Source organism: Carassius auratus, chromosome 47 (assembly GCF_003368295.1).
Source record: "Carassius auratus strain Wakin chromosome 47, ASM336829v1, whole genome shotgun sequence".
In the NCBI taxonomy this organism is placed as follows: domain Eukaryota; kingdom Metazoa; phylum Chordata; class Actinopteri; order Cypriniformes; family Cyprinidae; genus Carassius; species Carassius auratus.
In genome coordinates this window covers 7,544,740-7,572,467 of record NC_039289.1, presented here as the reverse complement: position 1 = coordinate 7,572,467, position 27,728 = coordinate 7,544,740, and the positions used below count along the sequence as shown (strand labels likewise).

At 41.6% G+C, this 27,728-nt stretch overlaps 1 protein-coding gene across 9 annotated transcripts in view; it reads right to left on the bottom strand.

Moving 5' to 3' along the window:
- Positions 1 to 7,357, bottom strand: part of LOC113064969 (complement factor H-like) — a 52,215-nt gene extending 44,858 nt beyond the window's left edge. For 6 of the 9 annotated variants that reach the window (XM_026235998.1, XM_026235999.1, XM_026236001.1 and 3 more), the window contains exons 1-11: positions 7,201 to 7,357; positions 6,802 to 6,969; positions 6,590 to 6,695; positions 6,408 to 6,484; positions 6,045 to 6,227; positions 5,757 to 5,924; positions 5,304 to 5,498; positions 5,058 to 5,225; positions 4,777 to 4,953; positions 1,882 to 2,076; positions 1,636 to 1,803 (exon numbers count right to left, since the gene is read on the bottom strand). In XM_026235998.1, coding sequence (XP_026091783.1) covers positions 1,636 to 1,803; positions 1,882 to 2,076; positions 4,777 to 4,953; positions 5,058 to 5,225; positions 5,304 to 5,498; positions 5,757 to 5,924; positions 6,045 to 6,227; positions 6,408 to 6,484; positions 6,590 to 6,695; positions 6,802 to 6,969; positions 7,201 to 7,270 — 1,675 coding nt within the window. In that variant the 5' untranslated portion in view covers positions 7,271 to 7,357. The remainder of the gene's footprint in view (positions 1 to 1,635; positions 1,804 to 1,881; positions 2,077 to 4,776; positions 4,954 to 5,057; positions 5,226 to 5,303; positions 5,499 to 5,756; positions 5,925 to 6,044; positions 6,228 to 6,407; positions 6,485 to 6,589; positions 6,696 to 6,801; positions 6,970 to 7,200) is intronic. The other 3 variants (XM_026236007.1, XM_026236005.1, XM_026236008.1) reach the window with 3 other exon arrangements.
- Between the last annotated feature and the right edge of the window lie 20,371 nt (positions 7,358 to 27,728).

The following is a 27,728-nucleotide window of genomic DNA, read 5'->3' as shown; positions in this document are numbered from 1 at the left end:
TTTGAAGGGGGTTACTTATTTTCTTAATCCAACTTTAAATTGATCTTGAACATTGTTTGTAAACATCTGTAAACACACACACTCACACATATATAAATATATAAAATAATTATTATTTATTTATTTATTTATTTGTGTGTGTGTGTGTGTTCAAATGTATATCATAATTTGACTGAATTTCTGGTTTCACAACATTTAATGAAATTGGAGCAAAATGTCAATAAGATGTAACATACCAGTGCATTGCTGAATGCCTGTCCACTGGCCCTGGGAATCACAGGTGATTTGTACTGGCTTCTCGGCATCAATTCCAGAGCGACATTTATATTTTATTGTTGAATTGATTTTGAAATTAGATTTTTGACTTCCCTCAATCTCAGCATTTAGGATTTTCGGCAGGTCACACATAATTTCTAGGAAAAAAAAGTAAAACTGTTTACATAAAGTAAAAATTATGTACTATATATACATAATTCATGGACAAAGGCAAGTCACCAGTATTCTTCATGAACAAGGTCAAGTCACCAGTGTTCTACATGGGCAAGGTCAAGTCACCGACTATCTTCATGGGCAAAGGCAAGTCACCATTGATCCTCATGAACAAATGCAAGTCACCAATGATCCTCATGAACAAATGCAAGTCACAAATGATCTTCATGAACAAATGCAAGTCACCAATGATCTTCATGAACAAATGCAAGTCACCAATGATCTTCATGAACAAATGCAAGTCACCAATGATCTTAATAAGCAGAGTCAGGCCACCAATGATCTTCATGAGCAGAGTCAAGTCAGCATTGATCTTCTGGAATCCAGTCTAAACACCATGTGATTACCAGAGTCTCTCCACGTCTCTGCTGAACTACTAGAGCCTCTCCTCGTCTCAGCTGAACTACCAGATTCTCTCCTCGCCTCTGCAGAACTTCCAGAGCCTCATCACGTATCAGCTGAACTCTCTGAGCGCTCAACTGATCCTGTCGTGGCCACGGAGGCTACCCTTAACTTGTTCATGTTCTCTGTTTCTGACTTGCCTAACCAGATTTGCTTTCCTGTTAATCCAACCACATGGACGTGGTGGTCTTCTGCTCCGCCCTGGGGGGCTTCTGTTTCGACCACACGGAGGTGGTGGTCTTCTGCTCTGCCCTGGGGGGCTTCTTAATGATAATTATTAGGCTGCTTTGTGACATCACAAAAGCCCCAGAAAACAACGCTGTAGTCCAAACGGGCCGTTCTGTGAAGTTCTTGAAAAGGGATTTTTAGAGATGAAATATCTCCCTTTGGAGTGGATTTAGAAACTAAGCACAAAACAAAGGTTTTACAACATTTAATGAAATTAGAGCAACAACTCAATAAGCTGTAACATACTGTACCAATGCATTGCTGTATGTCTTTCCACTGGCCCTGGGAATCACAGGTGATTTGTACAGGCTTCTCCGGTTTAAATCCAGAAAGACATCTATATTCTTCTTTTGAATTGATTCTATAGTTTGGTCTCTGACGTTCCACAATCTCTGCATTTTTTATTTTTGGTACGTCACAGAGAATTTCTAAAAAAAAAAAAAAACACATCAGCATAATCATATAATTGATATTATGAGAATAACAAAGATTGTAATACTCTACAGCAGAACACACCAGTACACAGTGGTTTTGGTGTCCATCCGTCTCGTGTACATGTGGCTTCTGCTTCTGTTTGACGATAACCATAATCACAACTGTAAGATTGTTTATCTTCTAATTTCATTGTCCTCCAGAAGTATGGTCTATACACATGCTGGTCACGTGGATCGTCACATGTAATCTCTGAAACATGATTCACATGCTTTAATAACATGCAATAAATTAATCACAAAATCCAGAAATGTTTCTCTATAACCTTACCTGCACAAACAGGCTCATAATCCCACTTTCCATCATCTTTGCATGTAAATGTTTTTCTGGATTCTTTAGTAAAAAAGAACCAGTGTTTTTCAGAGCAGGTGATCTCCACACTTTCTCCAGCTCTGAAAATAATCTTTCCATCTGGGTTGATCTTTTTTACTCCAGTTGTGGTTGACTTCAGCTCACAGGTTATTTCTGTAGAAGACATAATTATATAGAACTAATGGTAAGAAGACTATCTTCATGGGCAAAGGCAAGTCACCATTGATCCTCATGAACAAATGCAAATCACCAATGATCTTCATGAACAAATGCAAGTCACAAATGATCCTCATGAACAAATGCAAGTCACCAATGATCTTCATGAACAAATGCAAATCACCAATGATCTTCATGAACAAATGCAAGTCACCAATGATCTTCATGAACAAATGCAAGTCACCAATGATCTTAATAAGCAGAGTCAGGCCACCAATGATCTTCATGAGCAGAGTCAAGTCAGCATTGATCTTCTGGAATCCAGTCTAAACACCATGTGATTACCAGAGTCTCTCCACGTCTCTGCTGAACTACTAGAGCCTCTCCTCGTCTCAGCTGAACTACCAGATTCTCTCCTCGCCTCTGCAGAACTTCCAGAGCCTCATCACGTATCAGCTGAACTCTCTGAGCGCTCAACTGATCCTGTCGTGGCCACGGAGGCTACCCTTAACTTGTTCATGTTCTCTGTTTCTGACTTGCCTAACCAGATTTGCTTTCCTGTTAATCCAACCACATGGACGTGGTGGTCTTCTGCTCCGCCCTGGGGGGCTTCTGTTTCGACCACACGGAGGTGGTGGTCTTCTGCTCTGCCCTGGGGGACTTCTGTCTCGACCGCATGGATGTGGTGGTCTTCTGCTCCGCCCTGGGGGGCATCTGTTTAGACCGCACGGATGTGGTGGTGTTCTGCTCCACCCTGGTCTCCTGTTGTGTTGTTGTTGTTGTTTTTTGTTCACTTCCTGTGCCTGTTCCCCTCTGTGAGCCTGGCCCTCTGTCCCTCCCCCTGTTTTGTGTTTGCACTTCTGGTCTCTGTTTCCTCAATTTACATGTTCCTCTTGTCTCTGTTTACCCCATTTTATCTGGCCCTCCATCCCTCCCCCCTGAGCCTCCACCTGTCCACCTCCCTCCTGGTCTCTTGTTTTGTCAGTCACGTCTTGGAGCATCTGGTAGCCGCTCCGTAGAAGGGGGGTATTGTCACAGGGTCTGGTTTGTGTTCCCTGGGTAACCACTAGATGTCCTCCTTCCCCACGGTGTCTGTCACTTCCTGAACCACATTCCCCACGATCTCTGTCTCCTCATTGCACTCAGCTGTCACTAGTCATTAATCATTGCACTCAGCCAATTACCTATTAGCATTGTCTTTATGTGTGTATTTATACCCTGTCTGTTTTAGTATGTGTCACGGAGTCCTTGTAGTTATCACGCAAGTTCTTAGTCTTGTTCTTGCCCGTTTGTTTTGTGTCTGTTCATGTTTGGTTTGTTACTTTGGTTTTGACCCCTGCCTGGACTGATTATGATTTGGATTACCCCAATAAAAGTATACCTGCATTTGGATCTCTCTCTCCCTGTGTTTTCTGGATCGGGATCGTGACAGTTTATTTGCCGATTGTCTTTTCTCAGTAATATTTCTATATAATTATTATTTTTGATGATTATATTTTTTATATGTTTACGTATATTCATTTTTTCCCCTACCTTTCGATCTCTTTGCTTAAAGTTTTGAATATTTTTGTAAACAATAGCCAACTGTAAATGCTTGACATGCCAATAAAGCTTGATTATCCTGACTGGAATTTTTGCGGTAATGCAGTTTAAATTGAGCATATTTAATTTTATTTCAGCTAATTAATAGACTGTAGTTATAAATAATATAGTGTTTCATTGAGGAATTAATCATTCACGTAGTTTCATTTGTGAATAAAAACCCAACACACTCATTTATCATCACACAAGGGCATAAATACAATCATAAAGTAAAAACTTTACTGGCATACTTGGCAGGCGTTTATTTGCTAAATACTGTATATGGTAGGCTAGCAAATACTAGCATAATTATATTGAAATGATAAATTGAACCGGGGAAATAAGCATATATAACAATAAATACAAAAATATAGCTCTAATAAGTTAAAGTTATACTACTAATAATAATAATATACAAATATTAAATTAAATGTTTCATATTAATAAGAATGTTTTAATAAAAATGACCACAGCATATCATCATGTTCTCACGAGTTATGTCGTAGCCTTGAGAAGCTAAGTAAACCAAACATGTGACCTCCCGGGCACTGTTACATCCAAGATTAAATGAAAATTATATCCAACATTTTTTGAAGACAGTTGGTTTTCTTCAGAAATACAATGATATAAAAACACCCGCACTCAATGCATGGGAAATACTGTAGTCTCATAATTGAAGTGTAAAATCTAAACATTACATCATTGTCCAGTATTGTACCATCAGCAATTTATAATAAAAAACGTTTTCATAATTGTAGCATACATATTAACATACATAATTATTTAGGTGCATGTGTAATAACTTTGTCGTCGTCTTGCCTGATGCACGCAACCAAGCGTTCTAACCATGACCTCGACCCTCTCCACCCCCCAACCATTCAAATTGTAGGAGGTAATTATTTTAATGATAATTAATGGGCTGCTTTGTGACATCACAAAAGCCCCAGAAAACAACGCTGTAGTCCAAACGGGCCGTTCTGTGAAGTTCTTGAAAAGGGATTTTTAAAGATGAAATATCTCCCTTTGGAGTGGATTTAGAAACTAAGAACAAAACAAAGGTTTTACAACATTTAATGAAATTAGAGCAACATGTCAATAAGCTGTAACATACTGTACCAATGCATTGCTGTATGTCTTTCCACTGGCCCTGGGAATCACAGGTGATTTGTACAGGCTTCTCCGGTTTAAATCCAGAAAGACATCTATATTCTTCTTTTGAATTGATTCTATAGTTTGATCTCTGACGTCCCACAATCTTTGCATTTTTTATTTTTGGTACGTCACAGAGAATTTCTAAAAAAAAAAAAAAAAAAAAAAAAAACAAACAAACACAGCATAATCATATAATTGATATTATGAGAATAACAAAGATTGTAATACTCTACAGCAGAACTCACCAGTACACAGTGGATTTGGTGTCCATCCGTCTCGTGTACACGTGGCCTCTGCTTCTGTTCCACGATAACCATTCACACAAGTGTAAGATTGTTTTTCTCCGAATTTCATTGTTCCCCAGTAGTATGGTTTAGACACAAGCCGGTCACGTGGATCGTCACATGTAATCTCTGAAACAAGATTCACATGCTTTAATAACATGCAATAAATTAATCACCAAATCCAGAAATGTTTCTCTATAACCTTACCTGCACAAACAGGCTCATTGTCCCACTTTCCATCATCTTTGCATGTAAATGTTTTTCTGGTTTCTTTAGTAAAAAAGAACCAGTGTTTTTCAGAGCAGGTGATCTCCACACTTTCTCGAGCTCTGAAAATAATCTTTCCATCTGGGTTGATCTTTTTTACTCCAGCTGTAGTTGACTTCAGCTCACAGGTTATTTCTGTAGAAGACATAATTATATAGAACTAATGGTAAGAAGACACACACACACACACACACACACATACATTATATATATATATATATATATATATATATATATATATATATATATATATATATATATATATATATATATATATATATATATATATATATACTTTTTTTTTCTTTTTTTCCCAAGAAAGATTCAGTTCATGTGTGATGCTACCAAGTCTTTTGCATTATGAAAAATATATGATTGGAAGTATTGCAGTACCATCACATTCTGGTTTCACAGTCCAGCCAAATTTAGCACATTTGGGGATTCCCTCTCTGGGCTTGAATGTTTCTTTGCATTTGTATTTTAATGTGGCATCTTTCTTGTACTCTCGCTGTGAATCAACAACAGATCCATTTGGTATGGTGGGTGCTGTACATGTTATGTCTGTATGAAAAGTGAGAGTGAGAAAAATAAGAATAAAGTTATGCTTTGATTAAAGGACAGGAATTTGTGATCATTGAATGAAGATACAGACAAACAAAACAATAATCAAAGGAAATTAACCTTTGCACTTTGGAGCAACATCACTCCATTTTCCCGTCTCATCGCAGTGAATTTCACTACTCCCGTTTATCATTTTGTCAGAAGATACACACTCAAAGCGAATAATATCACCATAACTTCCCTCCTCTGCGTTACCCAATACAGTCACCCCCTCATCTGTGCGGATGGCTGGACATTTCACCACTGAATATGAAAATAAAGAGAAATAAAGAAACCAATAAAACAATCACAAAATAATAAATAAATAAATCATTTTAATTATGATTTTCTTGTATAAATGTAGCGTATGAGTAATTGGTTCAGAAGCATATGACTGAGAGAAAAAAGAAGAAGAGGAAAAACAGTGACTTTGGTAAATCGTACCCTCACAGACAGGGACAGCATTGTCCCATCCTTGAGCTCTGCAGGTACGCTGATTGATTCTGCTTGCCATTTCATACCTGTGAACACAATGTTTTTACAAGTACAAGAGTGTCAGACTCAAAGAGGAGAGTTTACATTTCATACAAGAAAAAAAGAGAATAAAAAAGCACAAGCATTTTTACCCTTTCTTGCAAGTATACACCACTGTTGCTCCAAAAACAAACTCTGTCCCCTCTGTAAGTTTAAAATCACCATTTGGTGTGTCGCCTGGATGACTACATTTTTTCTCTGCAGAAATCAGACACGTTTTAGTTTACATCATTTAATAATCAACAAAAAAGAAAAAAAAAAAAAGAAAAAAAAAGTGGCCATCGTATATACCAAATTCTCTTACTTGCACATGGTCGCTCAATGGTATTTTTCCATTCTCCTTTTTCACATTTCAATTTATACAAGCCAGTATAACCTGTCACGCAGATCACTTTCACTGTTTCACCATCAGCGTATGAAGCTTTCTCAGCTGGTACTATGTCTGCATATTTAATGTCCCCTCGAAGACATTCTGAGAAGCACAAACAAATGTTACACAAAGACGTTTTATGTATATTAAATGCTGAAGTACATGCACTAGTCAACATTTATAGATAATTGTACAGTTAAATGTTTTGGAAACTGCATATAATATATTTATATTTAAGTTGGTAATATATACTGTAAATAAACAAGACATTCAAAAGAATAAAAACAATAATAATAATAATTATTATTGTTATTATAATAATAAATCACTTGCCTTGACATTGAGCAAAATTTAAGGAAAGCAACCAAAAGCCGAAGGCGAGGAGTTTTACAGGAACTCTCATTTTGAGCACAGTTCACAAGTAGGCTACCTTTTTGGTCTGTCTCTGAAACTCTTGCTTGCTTGTCAAAAAGACGTCTTTTTTACACCAGACCTGTAATATTTCCTGTAAGTGAAAAAAAAAAAAAAAAAAAACTTTATCTGATGCAGCAACTCATCTTTGTTATTTGGACACACCAAAAAAGTTACCTTAGAGAAGTCAAACTTAAGGTAACGTATGAACAGGAAACAAAGGGCAGCTTCGAAAATAACGGTCATATTTAATGCTTAATCCTGTTATATGTTTCTATCCAGTTCATGTACATTATGACTGAATTAAGCAGAACATTTGATATATGAATCTGTCCCAATGAGTGACATGGTAAAAGATCCACAACACTTTCCAACCTTCAAACATCGCAATAGTACATTAATTGCAAAACATGTCTGTAACTGCCATTGCAAAATGTTTCCATTAGAATTGAGCAAGCTGTTGAGATGATGAAAAATAGAGGCAGGAGAAGAGTTTGACACCTATTGATGCTGCTTAAATTGTTGTTGTCTCCTATATGACCTAAGGAAGGTTTTCTTCAATGTATAGTATATAACTATATGTACTGTATGTATAGTAGACTTGTATTAAACAGTACATAAATGATTAACACACAATGCAAACTGCTGTCACTAAGTGTTTCCTGAGTACTGAGACAACATTTTATTTCAAAAAAGAAAAAGAGAATACACACATTGCCTTTCTGGTGTATTAACTGCTACAGGCAAAAGATAATTGATATTACCAAGCCAAACCCTGAACCCTTGCTTAATATGTGAAACGAATGAAAGTCAGCATTAGTCATGAATTCTCTGTAGGCTATATCATTTTCCACAGTGTCACAGGCATCTTGTATTAACCAAGTATTTTTAAACAAGATTCGTTTGAATATTTTTTAAACAATTCATTTTTCACAAAATCTTTTATGTGTAATCTGTTATCCTTATTATAGGAACAGAAGAATGGAGTTATTATGATGCTGCTTGTATAAACCTGTAGATAGAGTAACTCTACAGTTTTAATAGTTTGCATGTCACTTCATTTACAATTGGGTTCATTTAGATGTGAATGAAAGACTGCTTTCTATATGTTATATATAAATACAATGCAAGAAACATGTTGAAATTAAGAACACCAAAGTTAGTCATTAATATGTTTTTTTTTTTGCTAGGGTTGAAGAAATATGTTGACACAAAATAAATAAAAGTCACAATTACTTAACTAACTCGAATATGTAACTGAAGGATATTTCCAAAAGCATATACACAGTATGTACATTGTGTGTGTGTGTGTCTGTGTGTGTCTGTCCATCTTCATTTTATTTCCTTCATTAAATGGTTGATCAGCTCTAATACAAGAAACTAGCACATGCCCAGTCTGTTCTGTTCTCGCGCTAGGTGCTGCATCCTGATTGGATCGGATAGCATAATGCGGGAGGTCAGGGCCGCGGAAAATTGTGCTATAAAGCTATTTAGAAATAGCTTTATATAGTGATTTTATGACGATTTCTATTAATCGCATAGCCCTAGGATGGACTGGAAATAACATAAAAATAACTCTGCCTGGCACCACTCAGCAAAACGGGAAAACCAGATCCAGGCAGAGCTCAGCAGCGGATAGATAGTCACCGGAGCAAGCAGTCAGGAGGAAACACAACAGCCATTTATGCATGTTTGAATTTGTTGTTCTGTATCATATGCAGCAAAAATATCTAAGATAAATTGGTGGTTTAATTCTTGAGCCAATCAGCGAGCTCGAATATTGGAAGCATAGTAACAGTTTAATATTTATTTGATGTTATTTAATTATATATATGAAACGATGTTATGTTATGACTTAGACATTTTTACATATATTAACAATATTATTTCTTTAAATAGTAATTGGCGGCCCACCTGCAATACCACGGACCACAGGTTGAAAACCACTGCCATGGACTATACACATACGAGTACCGCTTAGGTCTCAATATGGAACCCACCCTTCCATGGATCTCACGGATACATCATGAAGGCCTGGCGCCGGACATTCCGCCACGTCCAGCTACTTAGGGTGATGGAGGATCTCAACAGGGTCTACAGTACGGACACTCTGGAGCAGTTTAAGCAAGCCAACACTAACCGGGGCCTCTCAGTGCCACTACCCATTTGAGGTGAGAACACAAGAGGATACCGGAACTACACGAAGGCTATAGAACCTAGCGAACGTGTTAGGGGTCGCCCAGCCCGCAGCTCTACAAATATCTGTCAGCGAGGCACCACGAGCCAGCTCCCAGGAGGATGCAACACTTCTAGTTGAGTGAGCTCGCAACCTGAATGGGCAGGGCACATCCTGAGCCTGATAATCCAAGGTTATGGCATCCACAATCCAGTGGGCCATCCCCTGCTTAGAGACAGCACTCTCCTTCTGCTGGCCTCCGTAACAGACAAAGAGCTGGTCTGAGGTCCTGAAGTTTTGTGTCCAGTCTACGTAGCACCTTAATGCTCAGATGGGACAAAGCAAAGCCAGGGCTGGGTCTGCCTCCTCCAGGGGCAGCATTTGCAGGTTCACACCTTGGTCTTTAAAGGTTGTAGTGGGATCCTTGGGCACGTAGCCAGGCCGGGGCCTCAGGATTACCTGAGAGTCAGCTGGCTCGAACTCTAGGCACGAATCGTCGACCGAAAATGCATGCAGGTCCCCTACCCGCTTGATGGAGGCCAGTGCAAGCAGGAGCAGAGTTTTCAATGAAAGAAACTTTAGCTCAACTGAATGCAAAGGCTTGAATGGGCCCTGCTGTAGTGATTTAAGCACTAGAGACAGGTCCCAAGAGGGTATACAGGGGGGCCGGGATGGATTTAACCTCCTGGCCCCTCTAAGGAACCTGACGATGAGGTCATGCTTACCCAAAGACTTCCCATTCACGGGGTCATGGTACGCAGCAATAGCGGCAACCTGGACTTTGAGGGTGGAGGGAGACAGCCTTCGCTCGAGCCCTTGCTGCAGAAAGGACAGCACGACCGCAATCGGGCATCTTCGGAGGGCTTCTCGGCGAGAAGAACACCACTCGACGAACAGGTTCCACTTCAAGGCGTAAGCGTGTCTCGTAGACGGTGCTCTTGCCGAAGTGATGGTGTTCGCTACCTCTTGCGGTAGGTCACCTAGAACCTCCGCGTCCCGTCCAGGGACCAGACATGGAGTTTCCAAAGGTCTGGACGTGGGTGCCAAATTGGCCAAGGAGGGGCTGTAGTAAGGAGCACTAGTTCGGGGAACCAGGTCCACATGGGCCAATACGGTGATACTAGCAAGACTTGCTCCTTGTCCTCCCTGACTTTGCACAGTGTCTGTGCGACAAGGCTCACTGGGGGAAACGCATACTTGCATAGGTCCCGCGGCCAGCTGTGTGCCAGTACGTCCATGCCGAGAGTTCCCTTGGTCAGGGAGTAGAACAACTGGCAGTGAGAGGTCTCTTGAGAAGCAAACAGGTCTACCTGAGTGGCTCTGAACTGCCTCCAAATCAGCTGGACCATCAGGGGATGGAGTCGCCATTCTCCCAGGAGCTTTGCTCGAGACAGCTCGTCGGCTGTACAACTGAGCAGGCCTGGAATGTGAATGGCATGAAGTGACCTCAGAACCTTCTGACTCCAAAGGAGGAGGTGGCGGGCGAGTTGCGACATGCGACGAGAGCGCAGACCACCTTGTTGGTTGATGTACGCAATGGTCGCAGTGTTGTCCATTCAGACCAGCACATGCTTGCCTCGTAAGAGACCTTTGAGACGGTTCAAGGCAAGGAGCGCTGCTAACAACTCTAGGCAATTGATGTGCCACTGCAGCTGCGGGCCCGTCCAAACCCCTGAGCCTTCATGCCCGTTGTACATGGCCCCCCAGCTGGTGGTGGAGGCATCCGTGTTAACCACAGCATGCCTGGAGATTTGCTCTAGGGGCACCCCTGCCCAGAGAAATGCAATATCTGACCATGGAGTGAGGGTTTGGCGACAGGCCGATGTAACTTGGACCCGGTGAGTGCCGCGCTTCCACGCCCACCTAGGGACATAAAGCCATAAAGCCAGTGCTGGAACGGTCCCATATGTAATAGGCTGAGCGGTGTAAGTGCCGCCGCAGCCGCCATATGCCCCAGGAGCCTCTGAAAGATTTTCAGTGGGACCGCTGTCCTGCTCTTGAACGTATTCAAGCAGGCTAGCACCAACCGTGCACGTTCCTCTGTGAGGTCTGTTCGACCGAATCCAACTCCATACTGAGAAAAGAGATCCTCTGCCGGAGCGAGAGTTTGCTCTTTTCCCAGCAGACCTGAAGTCCCAACAGGCTCAGGTGCCGGAGCACCACATCCCTGTGCTCGCACAACTGATCTCGAGACTGTGCTAGTATCAGCCAATTATCTATGTAGTTGAGAATGCGAACACCCTGCTATCGGAGAGGAACAAGAGCTGCCTCCGTGACTTTCGTGAAGATACGGGCAGACCGGGACAGCCCGAGGGGCTGCTGTTCCAACAAAGTAAAATTAATTAGTTTAACCAAAGATAAAGAATAAGAATGCACATTTGATCAGATGCAACTGCAGTCACAAATTATGAGATGCATTATTTGAACGCTTGGCGAAAGAGATGTGTTTTTAATCTAGATTTAAACAGAGGGAGTGTGTCTGAACCCCGAACATTATAAAGAAGGCTATTCCAGAGATCGGGAGCCAAATGTGAAAAAGCTCTACCTCCATTAGTGGACTTTGCTATCCTAGGAACTACCAAAAGTCCATTGTTTTGTGACCTTAGGGAGTGTGATGGATTGTAGCGTGTCAGAAGGCTAGTTAGGTACACAGGAGCTAAACCATTTAGGGCCTTATAGGTAAGTAATGATCATTTGTAACTGATACAAAACTTAATAGGTAGCCAATGCAGAGACTGTAAAATTGGTTTAATATGATCATATTTTATTGACCTGGTAAGGACTCTAGCTGCTGCATTTTGGACTATCTGTAACTTGTTTATTGAGGATGCAGGACAACCACCTAGAAGTGCATTACAATAGTCCAGTATAGAGGTCATGAATGCATGAACTAGCTTTTCTGCATCCGAAGCAGGTAACATGTCCATAGCTTGGCAATGTTTCTAAGATGGAAGAATGCAGTTTTTGTAACATGGGAAATATGGTTTTCAAAAGACAAGTTGCTGTCTAATATAACAACCAGATGCTTGGCTGTAGAGGAAGTAGAAATGTATCAAACTGTAGTCTACTAGATTCTGTGTACTGTTTTTTGGTCCAGTAATAAATATCTTAGTCTTATCCGAATTTAATAGTAGAAAATTATTGTTCATCCAATCTTTTACATTTTTAATACATTCTGTTAGCTTACATCATTTAGAAGTTTAACTGGTCTCGTTGAGATATATAGCTCATTATCATCAGTAACAGTTACATAACAGTGGAAACTAATCCCATATTTTCTAATAATATTACCAAGGGGCAACATGTATAATGAAAATATAAGGGGACCTATGACAGATCCTTGTGGCACTCCATATTTTACTGGTGATAATTGAGACGACTTCCCATTCAAATAAACAAAATGGTAGCGTTCGGACAGGTAGGATCTAAACCATCTTAAAGGCTGCCCTTTAATACCTGTATAGTTTAGTAATCGATCTATAAGTTTATCATGATCTATGGTGTCGAACGCAGCACTAAGATCAAGTAAAACTAGCAATGAGATGCAACCTTCATCTGATGCAAGAAGCAAGTAATTTGTAATTTTAACAAGTGCAGTTCCTGTGCTACGGTGGGGCCTGAAACCTGACTGAAATTCTTCATACTGATCATTTTTTGGCAGGAAGGAGCTCAATCGAGCAGACACAACTTTTTCAAAACTTTTAGACATAAATGGAAGATTTGAGATAGGTCTATAATTTTCCAGTTAACTAGGATCTAGTTGTGGTTTCTTAATAAGAGGCTTAACAACAGCCAGCTTAAATGGTTTTGGGATGTGACCCCAAGATAACGACGAGTTAATAATGCTGAGAAGCGGTTCCTCTACTAAAGGAAATAACTCTTTCAGTAATTTAGTGGGTACAGGATCTAATAAAAATGTTGTTGGTTTAGATGCAGTGATAAGTTTATTTAGCTCTTCCTGTCCTATAGTTGTAAAGCACTGCAGTTTATCTTTGGGTGCAATGGATGAAAATGAAGTATTAGAAACTGTAGAATCTACATTAGCTATCTATTTTATCAGTGAAGAAATTAATAAAGTCATCACTATTAAACGTTTATGGAATATTTAAATCAGGTGGTGTCTGGTTATTTGTTAATTTAGCCAGTGTGCTAAATAAAAACCTTGGATTGTTTTGGTTATTTTCAATAACCAAATAATTTCGAGTTAAATGAGTTCAATGGATATGCTCAGCCCTGGCAGTTTTTAGAGCCTGTCTATAGCTGGACATACTGTTTTTCCATGCAATTCTAAAATCTTCCAAGTTAGTTTTTCTCCATTTGCATTCAAGACTATAAGTTTCTTTCTTGAGAGAGTGAGTATTACTGTTTTACCATGGCACATTAGGTTTTTCTCTAACCTTTTTCAATTTGATGGGGGCAACATCTTCTAATTTATTAGAGAAAATAGTGCCCATGTTGCCAGTCATTTCGTCTAGTTCATTTGTATTTTTATTTTTGGGTACAAATAGCACTAGTGATTCCCAATGATTTTAGAGGATGGTTAGTCCTTGTCGCCCCCTGTTGTTTAGAAAGGTACACCATGGTTTTTGCCTTCGAGTAAATCCAAGAACTTCCAAAGACATTTCAATTTCCAGCATTTTACGACTGGGTAAATTAACTTTTTCAATGCTGTGTGTGATTAATTATAATGCCAATAATACCTACCCTGATGCTGGGGAACCCTGCATAAGATTGTATGCATGTAGTTTGAGAATGTAGTTTAACTGAGCAGGAAATTTTTGTTTGCCTTATATGTTCAAGTGCACGCTATCCCGTGGAAAACAAACCAGGCAGACTTTCTCTTTATGGGAGGGGTCGCATTAATAGAGCACTCTGCAGCCACAGGCGTTGACTCGAGCAGAGCTGCTTATAAAATATAACGTCTTGGTTACGTATGTAACCCTCGTTCCCTGAAGGAGGGAACGGAGACGTTACGAATGGGATCTCGCCCGAGAGCCCAATCACCTTCGAGTGGTACAAAACGAGCCAATGGTACACAAAGTACCTTGGTCTGCGGAATTTGCATCGCGAGCTCCGCCCCGCAGAGCGGGTATATAAGGAGCAACGCGAACAACTCGCATTCAAGTCTTCGCTGAGGAGCCGAGCCAGTGACCCGGCCGTTCAGCGGAACAGCGATGTGGCAAGGGGACGTAACGTCTCCGTTCCCTCCTTCAGGGAACGAGGGTTACATACGTAACCAAGACGTTCCCTTTCAGTCGGTCACGTTCGACGTTACGAATGGGGTCCCTTTCAAAACGCCACATAGCTGTCTTCCAGCGACCCGTGTGAGTGACAGCACCCTGTCGTGAGGCCAGCACGAGTGAGGGCCTATACAGCTCGCACAGAATACGCTGGGTAGCATATTCCAGCTGGACATATGCTAGCAGGCTGCCTGCCCGTGGGAGGACTTACAGAAGCAGGTATCTACCAAGGTGGTGATACATAAGAACTCTGAGGTACCCAGCCCGCAGGGTGGAATTTTCAACGACAGAGCTGGCAAGGCTTGCCAAGGGAAAGACACATGCTGCGGAGAGACTTACTGTGGACATACACACGTGGGATTACCCAGAAGGGGAATCACGACACATGGAGGCACCTAGTTCCACACATGGCTGACCAAAGGGCATGTACACAAGTGTTGGACATCAACAGTGCTGGAGGAACCCAGGGTTCTGACTGAGGAACTCACCTGAGGGGAATAGCGCACGCATCCAGTCCGCGGAGTGGAATGGCGAAGCAAGCGGATTGACACCGAGCAGGTCCTTAATGGCCCGAAGGGGCGAGTATCCGGGAGGACACAGGCTCTACACGGAGATTATAAAATCTTGCGAATGTGTTAGGTGTCGCCCAGCCCGCAGCTCTACAGATGTCTGCTAGCGAGGCGCCATGCGCCAGCGCCCAGGAGGAAGCTACGCTCCTAGTTGAGTGAGCTCTCACCCCTAGGGGGCATGGCAGGTCTCGAGCCTGATAAGCCAGGACAATAGCATCCACTATCCAGTGGGATAACCTCTGCTTGGAGACAGCCTTTCCCTTCTGCTGGCCTCCGTAACAGACAAAGAGCTGGTCTGAGGTCCTAAGGCACCGAGTTCTGTCCACGTAGGTGCGGAGCGCACGTACTGGACAGAGCAGCGCCAGGGCTGGGTCTGCCTCCTCCAGGGGCAGCGCTTGCAAGTTCACCACTTGATCCCTAAAAGGAGTGGTGGGAACTTTGGGCACGTACCCAGGCCGGGGTCTCAAGATAACGTGAGAGTTAGCTGGCCCGAATTCCAGGCACGCTTCGTCAACTGAAAATGCCTGCAGGTCCCCGACCCTCTTCACCGAAGCCAAAGCAGTCAGGAGCGCAGTTTTCAAAGATAAAAACTTTAGCTCTACTGAGAGCAAGGGTTCGAAGGGAGCTCTCTGCAGTGCAGATAGAACCACTGCGAGGTCCCAAGAGGGGACTTGCTGAGGGCGAGGCGGATTGAGCCTCCTTGCTCCTCTCAGGAACCTGATGATCAGATCGTGCCTTCCAAGAGACTTACCTTCAACAGGGTCATGGTGAGCCGAAATGGCAGCCACATAGACCTTGAGGGTGGAAGGAGACAGCCTTCGTTCCAACCCCTCCTGAAGAAAGGAAAGCACTGACCCAATCGGGCACTTCCAGGGGTCCTCACGCCGTGAAGAACACCAAGTGACGAAGAGGTTCCACTTCAAAGCATAGGCATGTCTGGTGGACACGGCTCTAGCTGAAGTGATGGTAGCTACCACCTGTGGTGGCAAGGTACCTTAACCTTCCGTGACCCGTCCAGAACCCACACATGTAGGTTCCATAGATCGGGACGTGGGTGCCAGAGGGTGCCCCGTCTCTGAGAAAGAAGGTCCCTCCTCAGAGGAATTGGCCAGGGAGGGGCTGTCGCGAGGAGTACAAGTTCGGGGAACCAGGTCCGGCCGGGCCAAAAAGGCGCAACCATGAGGACCTGCTCCTCGTCCTCCCTGATCTTGCACAACGTCTGTGCGAGAAGGCTCACTGGGGGAAACGCATACTTGCGCAGGCCCAGTGGCCAGCTGTGTGCCAGGGTGTCCGTGCCGAGGGTGCCCTCGGTCAGGGAATAAAACAACTGGCAGTGGGAATTTTCTGGAGAGGCCAGTGCTGAAGCGGTCTCATATGGAGTAGCCCGAGCGGTATGACTGCCGCCGTGGACGCCATATGCCCCAGGAGCCTCTGAAACAGTTTCAGTGGAACCGCTCTCTTGCCCTCGAATTGTCTCAGGCAACTCAGCAGTGACTGCGCGCGCTCGTTTGTAAGCTGCGCGAACATGTCGACCGAATCTATTTCCATACCGAGAAAAGAGATCCTCTGCACAGGGGAGAGTTTGCTCTTTTCCCAGTTGACCTGAAGACCCAGTCGGGTGAGGTGTCTGAGCACCAGATCCCTGTGCTCGCACAACCGCTCTCGAGAGTGAGCTAGGATCAGCCAGTCGTCGAGGTAGTTGAGGATACGGACACCCTGTTCCCTGAGAGGAGCCAGGGCCCCCTCCGCAACCTTCGTAAAGACGCGGGGAGAGAGGGCCAACCCGAATGGGAGAACCTTGTACTGATATGCCTGCCCCTCGAAAGCAAACCGAAGAAACGGTCTGTGTCGAGGAAGAATGGAGACATGAAAGTACGCGTCCTTCAGGTCGATCGCTGCAAACCAATCCATCGGACGAATGCATTCGAAAATGCGCTTGGGCGTTAGCATCTTGAACGGGAGTCTGTGCAGAGCTCGGTTCAAGGCATGCAGGTCCAGAATTGGCCGTAACCCACCTGTCTTCTTGGGTACTATGAAGTAAGGGCTGTAAAAGCCGGACTTCATGTCGGCTGGAGGGACCGGCTCTATCGCGCCCTTTGCCAGCAGGGTCGCGACCTCCGCGCGCATGACAGGGGCATCTTTGCCCACCATCGTCGCGTGGACACCCCGAAACCTGGGGCGACGCCGGGCGAACTGAATCGCGTAGCCAAGCCTGAGCGTCCGGATGAGCCAGCGGGAAGGCCTGGGGAGCTCTAGCCAGGCTCCCAGGAACCGAACCAGCGGGGTCAAGGGGACTACAGGCGTACCCACAGTGGGGCAGCGTGGTGGAGCAGACAGCCCCGGCATGGGAGGCATAGCGTCCCTTAGCGGGGGCGGAGTGCGGGCACTCGTCTGACTCCGAGTGGCAAAGAGGGCATGAGAAGGCGAAGCGTTCTTGAGCCGTCTTTGCATGGAAATTGGCAAGGGGAGAGGGGAACGAGAGCGGCGAGGAAGCACGTCGCCAGCTGTCATTCGTGGCCTCTTGGGACCCGGAGGTAGAGGAAACAGCTCTTTTAGTGAAGATTTGGGTACCACTGGCCGCAGGGTACCACTGATGAGCTGACGTCTCCAACTCCAGGTCGCCCTGCTGGGCAAAGCTCTCTACCGCGTCGCCGAAGAGGCCATCCTGGGAGACCGGGGAGTTGAGGAGCTGAGCCCGATCAGACTCCCTCATGTCTGCCAGGTTCAGCCATAGGTGGCGCTCCTGGACCACCAAAGTGGACATCACCTGACCCAAGGAGCGCGCAGTGACCTTCGTCGCCCGGAGAGCGAGGTCGGTTGCAGTGCGCGCCTCCTGCAAAACCCCTGGGTCAGCACTGCCCTCGTGCAGCTGCCGGAGCAGCTTGGCCTGATAGACCTGCAGAGAGGCCATGGCATGCAGGGCAGAAGCGGCCTGGCCCGCAGCTCTGTAAGCCTTGGCCACAAGCGTGGATGAGAACTTACAGGCTTTGGAGGGCAGCTTGGGACCACCACGCCAAGCGGAGGCGCTCTGTGGACACAGTTGCATCGCAACAGAGCGCTCCACCGGGGGAATCCCAGCATACCCCTTGGCCGCCCCGCCATCGAGGGCAGTGAAGGCGGAGGAAGAACCAGAACGGTTTCGGGCAGTTAAAGGTGCCCTCCATGAACTAGTTACTTCCTGGTGCACTTCCGGGAAGAAAGGAACCAGAGGGGGGTGCTGGCGATCCGCATGAGCAGCCCCCAGGAACCAATCATCCAGCCTCGAGCGCTCAGGACAGGGTGGAGGATTCCACTCAAGCCCGATGCTCTCCGCTGCCCGGGAAAGCACGGCCGTCAGCTCGGGATCAGACTCGGACAACGCTGGCACTCCCGAGGGAGGCAACGCAGCCGAACCCTCATCTCCCGAGGACTCAAGCCCGCCTTGTGATGCGGCGATCGACATATGGTCCTCTTCGCGAGCCCCGAATGAGATGTCAGGAGCCTGAGAGGGTCCAGCAAACTCATCCGGGAACTCAACCGGCTGCGGCGTAAGTGAGGGGGGTGTGGCCCGAGGAGGTTCGCTCGTCGGGGAAGCCCACACGGTAACCCTCAGATCACCCTGGCCACCAGCCGAAGTAGCTCTCTTACGAGAAGAAGAGCTAGAACGGGGTGTGGCAGAGGGGACTCTATACCTTTTAAGGTAATCGAGTCTCGATCTCAACGCCGAGATGGTCATGTCCCCGCAATGAGAACATGAGCCATCCACGAACGCAGTCTCAGCGTGCTGGAAGCCCAGACACGTGACACAGCGATCGTGACCGTCACGAGGAGCGATATATCGACCGCACCCAGAAACACACGGGCGAAATGACATCTTTAAAAAGACGCAAATCGGCCCGTATCTCTTTTGTGAGAGAAATTTGTCTCTTTTAGAGGTGTTGAAGCGCTCAGGGGAACGCGGGAGCTGTCGCAGGAAACCCAGACGAACCGCTGAATCGCGCCGTCACACCAACACCAGCTCTTGCTTGTAAACACTCCGGTGATTGCAGCAAGCGATGTGCTCGGCTCCGAAGCGAAAGCTTGAATGCGAGTTGCTCGCGTTGCTCCTTATATACCCGCTCTGCGGGGCGGAGCTCGCGATGCAAATTCCGCAGACCAAGGTACTTTGTGTACCATTGGCTCGTTTTGTACCACTCGAAGGTGATTGGGCTCTCGGGCGAGATCCCATTCGTAACGTCGAACGTGACCGACTGAAAGGGAACCATGGTTACCCATTCAGTGAGAAGCAAATATTAACCCAATGCATGCATGTCCAAGCACTTATTTAAATCCAAGCATTTTCATAATTAACCTTGAAAACACTGCGTTAAATTTCCAGCATTTTCGAGGATTCGAACATATGACCCTGTACGATGACGAATGTAATGCGTATAAGCCTTGACCATTTGATCAGGTGCACACTCAGTCAGCAGAGGCTCACAGTGGAGCCAGCGAAAGCATAAATCCCTCCTATGCATGACAGGACTAAATAGCACTAGGCAATAAAATGAGAGAGCTTGCTTAGCTTCATGAAGATGTCCAGAGATTAATTAAAGGTGAAATTGCCAGTTGTTTGTGGATGCTTGATTTGCTGAATATATAGCTTCTTCCAGCGGGGAGCAGATCTTGTGTAAAGTTGTGAGTCGGTCATATTAGTACACTTTGATGATGAATCACGTGCGAAGTGTATATATATCAAGAGCTCGCTCATACCAATTCAGTCCATTGCTTGACAAACAACACGGCGAATTCACTTAATTTCACGACTGAAACTGGTGAGATACTTTGTTGGAATCCTGCCAAAACCTGTTTGAGTCCTCCGCTTGTCCTGCCAGTCTGTCAAGCGGGTCTGTGACCAGTGCCGAGAATGGCGCAGGAAAGGACGACTGCTGCCTGCACTGGATTACCTCGACCCCCCAATTTCAGTCCCCAGTTGCAAAGTCGTGTGTTTATGGTGTATTGATTATGTGGTTTTGTTGCTGAGGTGTTTTTTTCTGGGTCATGTCTGGGTGTTGTTGTTATTTCTACTCACTTCCCTAATGCTATGCTGTATTTCTTCCTCAATACCGTGTCATCCTGTTCTGTCTACCCCCTTGTCATCTTGTATGTATGTTGTGTATGTATGAACAGGTTGATGGCTAATTTCGCTGGTACTTGTGACTAGTGACAATAAAGGGCTCCTCCTACTACTACTAACGCTTCTTATGGAGATAGATTTGCCGTCTGATAGTTCCTGAGCAAGCGATAGCTCTCGTGAGCAGTATGAGCCTTATGAGCCGTTGAGCATACTTACTGAGCAGTGGTGCCACATATATATGTCCCATGTCTAATAGGAGAGTGGTAGTGATTGGAGCGATTTGACAGCTGACCGCATCAGCTTTTCACAGCCTATGCCTCCGTGGCCTGACTGGACTAACACTGCACTCGATTTGTTTTGGCTTGTTAGATCTATCATTCTCCATGTATTAAATTAGACAGAGCAGGGCTTAATGCTAAGGATTGTTTCTACTGGCCAGGTGGGCAATGTGTCAAATTTGACCAATCTAAATTTTCATTGGTCCCTTAGCAAAAAATAATAATAATAATAATAATAATAATAATAATAATAATATGAAATAAAAGGTGGCAAAATGTTGGGGTATAAGAGCAATCAATGTGAAATACTGAATCAAACTACATAAGTGCACTGCAGACATGTAAATAACAAACCTGTATGCAACCCTCTATGGACACCTTGGCAATTTAAACTAACAATTATACTTATAAGATGATGAAAATAATAACAATAATAATATGAATTCTACTAATAAGCACATTATAAAACGCACTAAGGATTAGCGAGCTACTGGATTTATGAATATTAATCAGGTTGTGTGCATTCGCTCGAACTGATTTGCTGAAATGAAAACAGGGACGTTTATAGCTCAGCACCAGTCAATGAGATTATTGTTTGCGCATTAGCTCTGCCAACTACCAGAAAACGCGACAGTTCTTAAAAGCTAGAAAAAAAGTCATAGGAACATAGGAAAATATAACAAAATTATATCTTTTACATGTAGCTTGTTAATTCTGCATGTATGTACTGTAAGACTCTCTCGATCTCTTTGCTTTCACCAAAGCGACGGTGAGTGGTGTGCCTTTACAGTAGAGTTTACGGTATGTCAAACACAGGTACGCTGTGCATCCATTGAGATGAACTGAAAAAATCACAGGTCGCTTGACAGAGAGAAAGTCTGAAGTCAGAAAGTGTACGCGAGGAATTTTTATTTATTTGTTTGTTTTTGCTAAGTAGTACAACTGATGCTTTATCAATGTTTTATTCCTCACACTCAGGCAAAATAATCACTCCATCATAACATGTTGGTCTTGGGAGGTTTTGGGCTTTCATTTTTTTGCCGATCTGACATACAAAGTCGATGACATCATTATCTGGTATGATCATCTTTTCATTTGCCTTCCACCGCAACCTTATCCCTCTTTTATCCATTTCCTCCACTGTCACTATACATGGCTCTGAAATAAACATGTTACTTTCAGTGTTAAAATATACATTTATTTATATATCATCACAATGTTCAATGTAAACTAGAAGATTACATCAACTTTACAAATAAAAATTGCGAAAAAAAAAGTAAGAAAAGCCTCACTATGGAGTGTAGTGTGCAAACTTACTGAAACCATACATTTCCACTTTCCATTTGCCTTTTATACAGGTCGGGCATTTGGAGAAGTGGGATTGCAGATTCATTATGTATTTATCAAAACATTTGTATTCAATTCTCTCCTCTGTATTTTATTCTTCATTTGTCATTTCTTTTGTATCTGCATTTCTGATCTTTGGTAGTGGTCCGCATTTCTCAGAAGGCAAAGATATTTCAACATCTGTTGCTAGGTTGTTTTGGGTGATTGCTTGTTGGCCCAAGTTAAGAGAGACTTTGTTAATGTCAATGTTGTGTAGCAAAGTTTAGCATTTACTTAAACATGAACAATAGTTCTTTTTTGCAATGTTAGATGATAATTTACCCTCTGTGGTCACTATGATTTGATGATCCATTTTAAGGTTTATACTCCCCAGCTCTTAAATTATTATGTTTTCTTCTTGAGCATCAGTGGATGTTTGAATCTTTTTTAATAGTTGTCTATGAATCCCTCCTTTGTCCACGTTGTGAAAAGATGGATCTTAAAATCATACAGTCATTGCTGGAAAGAGTATAAATATGCAAAAGATGCTGGAAAACTGAGGCAAGGCAAGGCAGGGACCTGAAGAACAGTTGGAAGTTTAAATTCTCAGGACAAACAAAGGACTTGTGAACAACCATCACAAAACTTAAAAGTCGTGGATCATCTGGGTAAAAACCCACAGTATTAAGAATCATTTGAAGGGGGTTACTATTATTTTAAAATTCATATTTTTATGTCATCTCTGTGAAGTCATCTCACACATGCTTTTGTTTTCTGATTTATGATGGGGGATCAAAAATTTAATCATTTACTAAACTCAAAAGGTGGATGCTTTTACATCAGACCACTCCATAAACATGCACAATTATATTTTGATTAAAACAAAAGATGTGTCCAATGTTTACATTTGTCAACTGAACACAGGTGTTTATACAGTATACGTGTATTTTGAGGTATTTCTACATTTTAAGAAGTGCATTACAATATGTATAACATTTAAATTGAAGTCAATTAAATCAAAGTGAAAAGAAAAATGACATCACAAATAATGAATTGTCTTGAATTCGTTGAGAACCTAATGAAAACAACTGAAATATGAAGCTAAAGATTTTTATAGAAATAGTTTTGAGTTCACTTAAGAACTTTTTGGTCTTTGTCTCTGAAACTCTTGCTTGCTTGTGGATCAACAAAAAGACGCTTCTGTGTACAACAATATTTACTGCAATTCACATTTGACAAACCAGAAGACAGGTTTGAGAGGTCAAACTTCTAAAGTCACATTTAACCCTCTGAATTCTAAGGGTATTTTAGGGGCCTGGAGTTTTGTCATGCCCTGACATTTGTGCTTTTTTCAGTTTCTTATACATCTAAATGGCTAAAGTCTAGTCTCACGGCAATCAGCACAAACTGGGCTATAATAATATGTGAGCAGCATGTATGTACGTAAATGATATTGTTTTCTAGAAAAAAAAAAAAAATTTATGCATGGTTAGTGAAAAAGTAAAAATGTTAAATCATAAAACACATACAGAACATTGGTTCCTGTGATTTTTGAGAACTGGAGCTTGTAGCCTAGAATTTTTTTTCTAAATTATATGAAAATCATCTTGTTTACTCACTCACAGAAAACAATATATTGATTTAAATTTTCAAAGACACTTTTTGTTGGTAAAAGCCAAATGTGAGTAGGCATCAACTATCATGAATTTCATTGTGATTTACACCTGAGCAGACAAAAGCCTGCACAATGAGCTGCATAATGAGCCTTTCAGTCAGCTGTCACTGAGAGGGAAGGGTTACAAGAAAGAATGTGAGGACAAAATAAATCTATATAATTTTATGTTTGTAGTTTTTTTTAGAATATATTTAATTATCCCACAACATAATTTAATATCCACTTGGGAGTGCAGTTTAACAGTTTATTAGGAACAAACAAAGTTGACTTTGAAACTGAATTTTCAGCATCATTACTCCAGTCACACAATCCTTAAGAAATCCTTTTAACAATCTTGTTTTCTATTATTATTAATGTTGAAAAGAGCTGAGAATATTTTTTCAGGTTTTTTAGGGGGAATAAATTGAAAGAACAGCATTGTGTTACATTTATCTATTTGTTACATTTATATAATTTACTTCAAGCTTTTGAATGGTAGAGTATTATATATTGTTATTGAAACTTCATAATATTTCACTTGATTATACATTGAGTCAGGAATTATAGTTTGGAAAAAAGTCTTTGGAAAAATTCTAACTAGTAAAATGTTTACACGTTATGTATAGTATATAGTTATGTGAAGTATATAAACAAATAAAAAGAGACTTACTCATGTTTATGATCTCTACTGAATAAAGGGCTTCATTCTTTTTTTCCTGAGGAAATCCAAATCTCAAATCTTCAACCACATCACATCTTTTTGGGGTGAAATATGCCTCTCATCGCGAAGCAAACAGTAAAATAAAAAAACAAAAAACTTGAAGAACAGTCTCGCTGTAACAGACACGCCAGGCTCGAACACCAACCTATCACAGCGCACACCCTCACCGGAATACTAATCACACACACCTAGTGGTTTACCCATTTCCAGCACATACCACCTTACATGGTATATTAATAATGCCCTATTCCCCTAAACGTGTGATTGCTGATGTATGCTCATGACAGAATTGACAGATGCACTTCCACTTATGATTTACTTTAGCTATTTTATTTATGTTTCATTACAATTTATTCACTTTAAATAAATTATTATATAAAATTATAGGATTAAAATGTATTGCAGTTGCTCGACACCACAGGAACAGTTAAAAAAAAAGTCTAACATCACAACTCAAGGGAAGGGAATTCACTCATTCTCTAATCCCTATATAGTGTATGGCAGTTGAGTTCACTACATAAGGAAGAAATGAACAAATAAATAAGTGAACGGATTCGGACAGTGACGTATAGCCTATGCTGCGCGTGAGACTTGGAGCTGTTGCAAAAACATTGCCATGTGTACTTTATATTACATGTACCTAATTTTAGAAAATAATACTAATAGCAATAATACTCAGAATTACTTTATATTGCAGTTATACATACCTCCCGCGTCAGCTTTGTGGTTTCATCGATGTTATATAATATTTTTTTTGTAATGCTTTTATGTTCATAATTAAATGCTATTAAAATAACGTACTGAGAACAAAAATAAACACACATAAACACGTTCATATTTATGTATTTATTATTTTTAGTATCTTGACACTTGCTCAAGCAGCGTTTTGAGCTCAGATAAGATGCTGTAGAGTGTCCTCAGGCGACTGTTAATTTTACATCGAAATACACTACCTGTTATTAAGGAAGAAATGTGAATTATCCACCAAATTATCATCATTTTTGTAAGTTAACAACAATGCCACCCCAGTAAATTAGTCAAATATTAAACTGAGTTATTGCCTACATAACATATTTGAATATAAATAATGTAGGAAAAATGTTAAAACAGAAATAATAAAGATGTAAACTTCATCTCTCATTCAAACTCGCTCGCTCCCGCTCTCGCAGTAGAGTGCTGAACTGTCAAGTAATGTTAGTTTGGCTGCCTGGGGCTCGAGGATAAAGAGCGATCAACTCTTTTTGGGCAAGCTGTGCGCACACGTGCTACGCGGGACGGGTGGTCACCCTACCTCACATTCACTATCTGCTCCTCTGCTTGTGCCCAAATAAACCGTGTTCTCCTGTTATTACAGTCTCCTGTCCCTGATTACCGTAAAACACTCGCTGCGTTGTCTTCTGTTCTGTGGGCGTATTCAAGCCGCGCGCTTCAGTGAAACATTAGAATCTGAATAGCCCGTTCAGCAAAGGGGCATGGTCACATTAAAAGATAATGAAGGGAGACGTGAAAAACGAACTTCGCGTTGTTTTCATAGGGATTACTTTATCACAGAATATTTGTTTTCAGCAGCACTTGTTTAGTTTACAAGTAGACATGTGAGGCTTTCTATAGATATCTCTCTCATGTCTCTTCGTTGAGTATTCACTGAGTAGCAGTTCATTTTAATGATGTGTTTGTAAATGAAGATCAGCGCAGACAAAGGCTGCAGACAGCACACCTTGTTTGTTATCTTTATTTTATAAGTGCACAAAGTTTTGTTGTTATTATGTCTGTATACAAAAAAATAAAATAAAAATAAAAGACCCTTTACAGATTCGATTGATGTATTGCTCTTATCTTTACGATTCAAAACTGAAAGTGCAATTTAAGTTATTTTCGTGGTTATCAGGAGATTATGCCTCAAAACGCGTATACGCATTAATCGACTTCAGAGTAACATACAGTTAAACAGGAAGCAAAATGTAAGTTGCAAAATATTTGATGTTTTAATTGCTGTGCTGTACAGATTACGCATGATACTTTTTAAATGTATGTTTTCCTCTGGTAAGAGTACTTTATATTTCAAGAAGAACTGTATTTGATAAATGAATCTGTCCCACCAAGCATTGTAAAAAAGACAAAACTACAGAAATGAGTGAGATGAGAGATGTTTCAGAATATACAAGCTTGCAATAACACATTGCAAAATATATCTGTAACTGCGATTGCAATACTGCAGTGGAAAAAGCTGAGATAGATAAAGACATTGATACGTAATGAAAAAAAAATGTTGTTGTCCTCATATGACCTAGATGATCCTCCTCATCGTACACTAAATAAATAAGCAGTCATTTACTGGATCTTACATTGTGGGCGATTGATAAACATTGATATGTTAAACTCAAAGGTCTTTTACTTTGTATGCAAATAGCTGTGTTTGCTGAGTTTTGGCTCATTCAAAAGGTTGAATTTGACATTTATCCTAAGTGTAGGAGAAAACATTAAATGAGCAGTTTTATTTTCTATTCATAAAAAAAAAAAAAAAAAAAAAAATCCAAAATGAACAAAAAGGTTTTACATTTAGCATAGGGTTAAGCTTCTGGTGCTACGTTAGCTTTGGGCCAAAGGTTTGATAAACCTAAATATATTAATTTGATCACTGTTTCATAGGTTCAGTAACAGGGTTGAAGGCTGAAATTAAAGTATATGTTCAGTGCTACAATATTTATAAAAATGAATAAAACATTATTTAATTGTGACTATTACTTGTCATGCTGTAGAAAACCACTTGAAGGTCAGTTGCTGATACCCTTTTTTTTCACCAAATAAATGATCACTGGTAAATTGCTAATTTAAGCAAATGTATTTGTATAAAATTTTTCCCATGACAGCCTTACAAAAAGTCATAATGTTATGATTAAAATGTCTTAGTGCTTTATCATAAAGAATGTTTCATAAATGGGTGATAGTAATGAAGTGATGAACAGGCCTGTTTGTTTGTGACCAGATACTTCATGAAGCAACTGCAAGTGGTTCCGATATATATATATATATATATATATATATATATATATATATATATATATATATATATATATATATATACATACACACACACACACACATATATATATATATATATATATATATATATATATATATATATATATATATATATACATACACACACACACACATATATATATATATATATATATATATATATATATATATATATATATATATATATATATACTCATGAGAGGTGTGGGGAAAAAGTGAGACAATTACATATCAGAGACAATTTTGAAAGACTGATCTTTAATCGTTTCAATCCTTTTTGTATGGTGTAATGATTTAAACTGGGGAATTTTTATTTATTTTTTGTTTTTGCTAAGTAGTACAACTGATG